General features: G+C 35.4%; 1 protein-coding gene across 3 annotated transcripts in view; it reads right to left on the reverse strand.

Moving 5' to 3' along the window:
• Positions 1-1,129, reverse strand: part of LOC119586428 (tRNA-dihydrouridine(47) synthase [NAD(P)(+)]-like) — a 14,270-nt gene that overhangs the window by 3,746 nt on the left and 9,395 nt on the right. For all 3 annotated transcript variants that reach the window (XM_037935153.1, XM_037935154.1, XM_037935155.1), the window contains exons 4-5: positions 978-1,080; positions 461-796 (exon numbers count right to left, since the gene is read on the reverse strand). In XM_037935153.1, coding sequence (XP_037791081.1) covers positions 461-796; positions 978-1,080 — 439 coding nt within the window. The remainder of the gene's footprint in view (positions 1-460; positions 797-977; positions 1,081-1,129) is intronic.

Consider the following 1,129-nt stretch of genomic DNA (forward strand, 5'->3'; position numbering starts at 1 on the left):
GTTCAAATTCATTCAAAACTGAAAAACCACTTATTAATTTTGAAACTGAAAGAGGAAAAGCAAAATGCCTCCATGACATATTAGTCTGAGACACCAGTAACTTTTAAAAATTCACTAGGCACTGCTTTAAGGTATTCTCAATTTCTACACCTATAGCAAAATTACATGGCCACAATTATCAATCTGGAAATTAATGAAGAAAAACAAAACACTCTTATTATATATCAATGGATTCAAAACAAGAAGTAAACTCAGGCAACAGTATCATAATTTATCAGATGTTGCAATAAAGCATTCTCATTTTCTTCAGCTACAACAAAATTACAGGGTCACAATTTTGAATATATTCTTGTTGGGGAAAATCTTCAAATACCAAAGATGTGTTAAAAAAAAGTACACATCAAATAACTAATAACACTGTTGCCTATGAGAAAAACCCTAACATGTCATTTGTCCTTACCTTCTTCTTTTCTCGTGAAGTGAGCTTGATGAGATCTTCTTCCGGCGCTTGCCCTATGCCTTTTGTTTTCTCACTTTCCTCGACGGAAGTGTCTTGAGTGGCTAATCCCACCTCTCCCATTTTTGATGTGGCTTCCTCACTGACACATGAGTTCTCTTTCTCTTCCTCACATTCCTCTTGCTTTAAATCTTCTTTGTTGGCAACAGAGTTTTCTGCCTCTTTCTTCTTAGCCTTTTCCTCCTCTGCTTTCTGCTTTGACATTTCTGACTGAGCTGCCCTGTGTGCCTGCAGGGCCTTTGTGAAGTCATACTTTCTTTTCCACAGCAGTTGTTGAACCTTGAACAGTTAAAAAAAAAAAAAAAGGACCCATTAGAAGTTTAATGGATAATATACTTAATATAGTAATCTTTATTGAAAACCATGCAAATTCAATAAAACAGTTATTAATACTCCAAACAAACAAAATTCTCATTACCTCTTTAATACAACACTGTGATTCATGCAACAAATGACATACCTCCTTCTTCAATGTATTTGTGACAGGCGGGTTGTTCTCAAATTTGGCCCAAAGTTCTCCATTCACCTTATTTCCTGTCCCTTCAATGTGGTCGCTGCCAAAACTGGAACATGGAAAATCAAGAAAATCATCACAAGATCATCATAAATCAT

The sequence above is a fragment of the Penaeus monodon genome, chromosome 21, assembly GCF_015228065.2.
Source record: "Penaeus monodon isolate SGIC_2016 chromosome 21, NSTDA_Pmon_1, whole genome shotgun sequence".
In the NCBI taxonomy this organism is placed as follows: Eukaryota; Metazoa; Arthropoda; class Malacostraca; order Decapoda; family Penaeidae; genus Penaeus; species Penaeus monodon.